General features: G+C 60.1%; 1 protein-coding gene across 1 annotated transcript in view; it reads left to right on the plus strand.

Annotated features, from left to right (window-relative positions):
• Window positions 1–1,731: 1,731 nt before the first annotated feature.
• Window positions 1,732–1,868, plus strand: part of LOC104532333 (sorting nexin-19-like) — a gene marked incomplete at its 3' end in the record, with an annotated part of 3,476 nt that continues 3,339 nt past the window's right edge. Inside the window, 1 exon segment of the mRNA XM_029087355.1 lies at window positions 1,732–1,868. Coding sequence (XP_028943188.1) covers window positions 1,732–1,868 — 137 coding nt within the window.

The raw sequence follows: 1,868 nt of genomic DNA on the forward strand, positions 1-1,868 counted from the left end.
GGTTCGCTGAGCGGCCTGGGCAGCTCCGCCCCGGCGCCCGGTGAGGGAGCCCGGGCTGCGGGGTCTCGGCTCCCGGTGAAGGAGCCCGGGCTGTTGCGCGTTGTTGAGCTTTGGTTCCCAGTAAAGGAGCTGGGTCTATTGGCATCCCAGTGCCCAGCAAAGGACCCTGGTCTGTTGGGCCACCAATAAGCTTTGGTGCCCAGTAAAGGGACTGGGTCTTTTGGGTCTTGGTGCCCAATAAAGGAATTGGGTCTGTTGGGCCACCAGTGAGCCCTGGTGTCCAGTAAAGGAGCCTGGTCTGTTGAGCCTTGTTGGACCCCCAGTGCCCAGTAAAGGATCCTGGTCTGTTGAGCCTCAGTTCCCAGTAAACAAGCTGGGTCTACTGGGCCCCCAGTGACCAGTAAAGGGGCTGGGTCTTTTGGGCCCTGGTGAGCCCAGTGCCCAGTAAAGGAGCCTGGTCTGTTGAGCCTTGTTGGGCCCCCATTTTCCAGTAAAGGGGCTGGGTGTGCTGGGCCCCCAGTGCCCAGAAAAGGAGCTGGGTCTGTTGGGCCTTGTTGAGCCTCAGTTCTCAGTAAAGGAGCTGGGTTTATTGACACCCCAGTGCCCAGTAAAGGAGCTGGGTCTGTTGGGCCTTGTTGCCTGGGAAAGGAGCCTGGTCTGTGTGGTCTTTTCAGCCTTGGTGCCCAGTAAAGGAGCCTGGTCTGTTGGGCCACCAATGAACCCTGGTGCCCAGTAAAGGAGCCTGGTCTATTGGAACCCCAGTGCCCAGTAAAGGGACTGAGTCTATTGGGTCCTGGTGCCCAGTAAAGGAACTGGGTCTGTTGGGTCCTGGTGAACCCAGTGCCCAGTAAAAGAGCCTGGTCTGTTGGATCCTGGTGAGCCTCGGTTCCCAGTAAAGGAGCTGGGTCTATTGGACCCCCAGTGCCCAGTAAGGGAGCTTGGTTTCTTGGGTGCTGGTGAGCCCCAGTGCCCAGTAAAGGAACTGGTTCTCTTGGGCCCGGGTTCCCAGTAAAGGAGCTGGATCTGTTGGGCCCCCAGTGCCCGTTAAAGAAGCTGGTTCTCTTGGGCCCGGGTTCCCAGTAAAGGAGCTGGATCTGTTGGGCCCCCAGTGCCCGTTAAAGAAGCTGGTTCTCTTGGGCCCGGGTTCCCAGTAAAGGAGCTGGATCTGTTGGGCCCCCAGTGCCCGTTAAAGAAGCTGGTTCTCTTGGGCCCGGGTTCCCAGTAAAGGAGCTGGATCTGTTGGGCCCCCAGTGCCCGTTAAAGAAGCTGGTTCTCTTGGGCCCGGGTTCCCAGTAAAGGAGCTGGATCTGTTGGGCCCCCAGTGCCCGTTAAAGAAGCTGGTTCTCTTGGGCCCGGGTTCCCAGTAAAGGAGCTGGATCTGTTGGGCCCCCAGTGCCCGTTAAAGAAGCTGGTTCTCTTGGGCCCGGGTTCCCAGTAAAGGAGCTGGATCTGTTGGGCCCCCAGTGCCCGTTAAAGAAGCTGGTTCTCTTGGGCCCGGGTTCCCAGTAAAGGAGCCTGCTCAGTTGGGCCCCCAGTGCCCGTTAAAGAAGCTGGTTCTCTTGGGCCCTGGTTCCCAGTAAAGGAGCCTGCTCAGTTGGGCCCTGGTGCCCAGTAAGGATGCTGCTCCCTTGAGCCCTAACAAGCTCCAGTGCCCAGTGAGGAGCCTGCCCAGTTGAGCTTTGACCCACCCCACCCCTAACCCCAGGGCAGTTCCCCTTGCCCAGCGCCACCATGCCAGGCCAGGAGCCCTCAGGGCTCCGTCGGGCACTGTTGTTGTTGGTAGCCACGCTGGGCTGGCTGCTAGCTCTGAGGTTGCTGCTGGACCTGCGGGCACTGGGGCTGCTCTGCGGGGCGCTGGCAGCGCTGGG

This window comes from Antrostomus carolinensis, unplaced genomic scaffold (assembly GCF_000700745.2).
Source record: "Antrostomus carolinensis isolate BGI_N321 unplaced genomic scaffold, ASM70074v2 scaffold33471, whole genome shotgun sequence".
Lineage (NCBI taxonomy): Eukaryota > Metazoa > Chordata > Aves > Caprimulgiformes > Caprimulgidae > Antrostomus > Antrostomus carolinensis.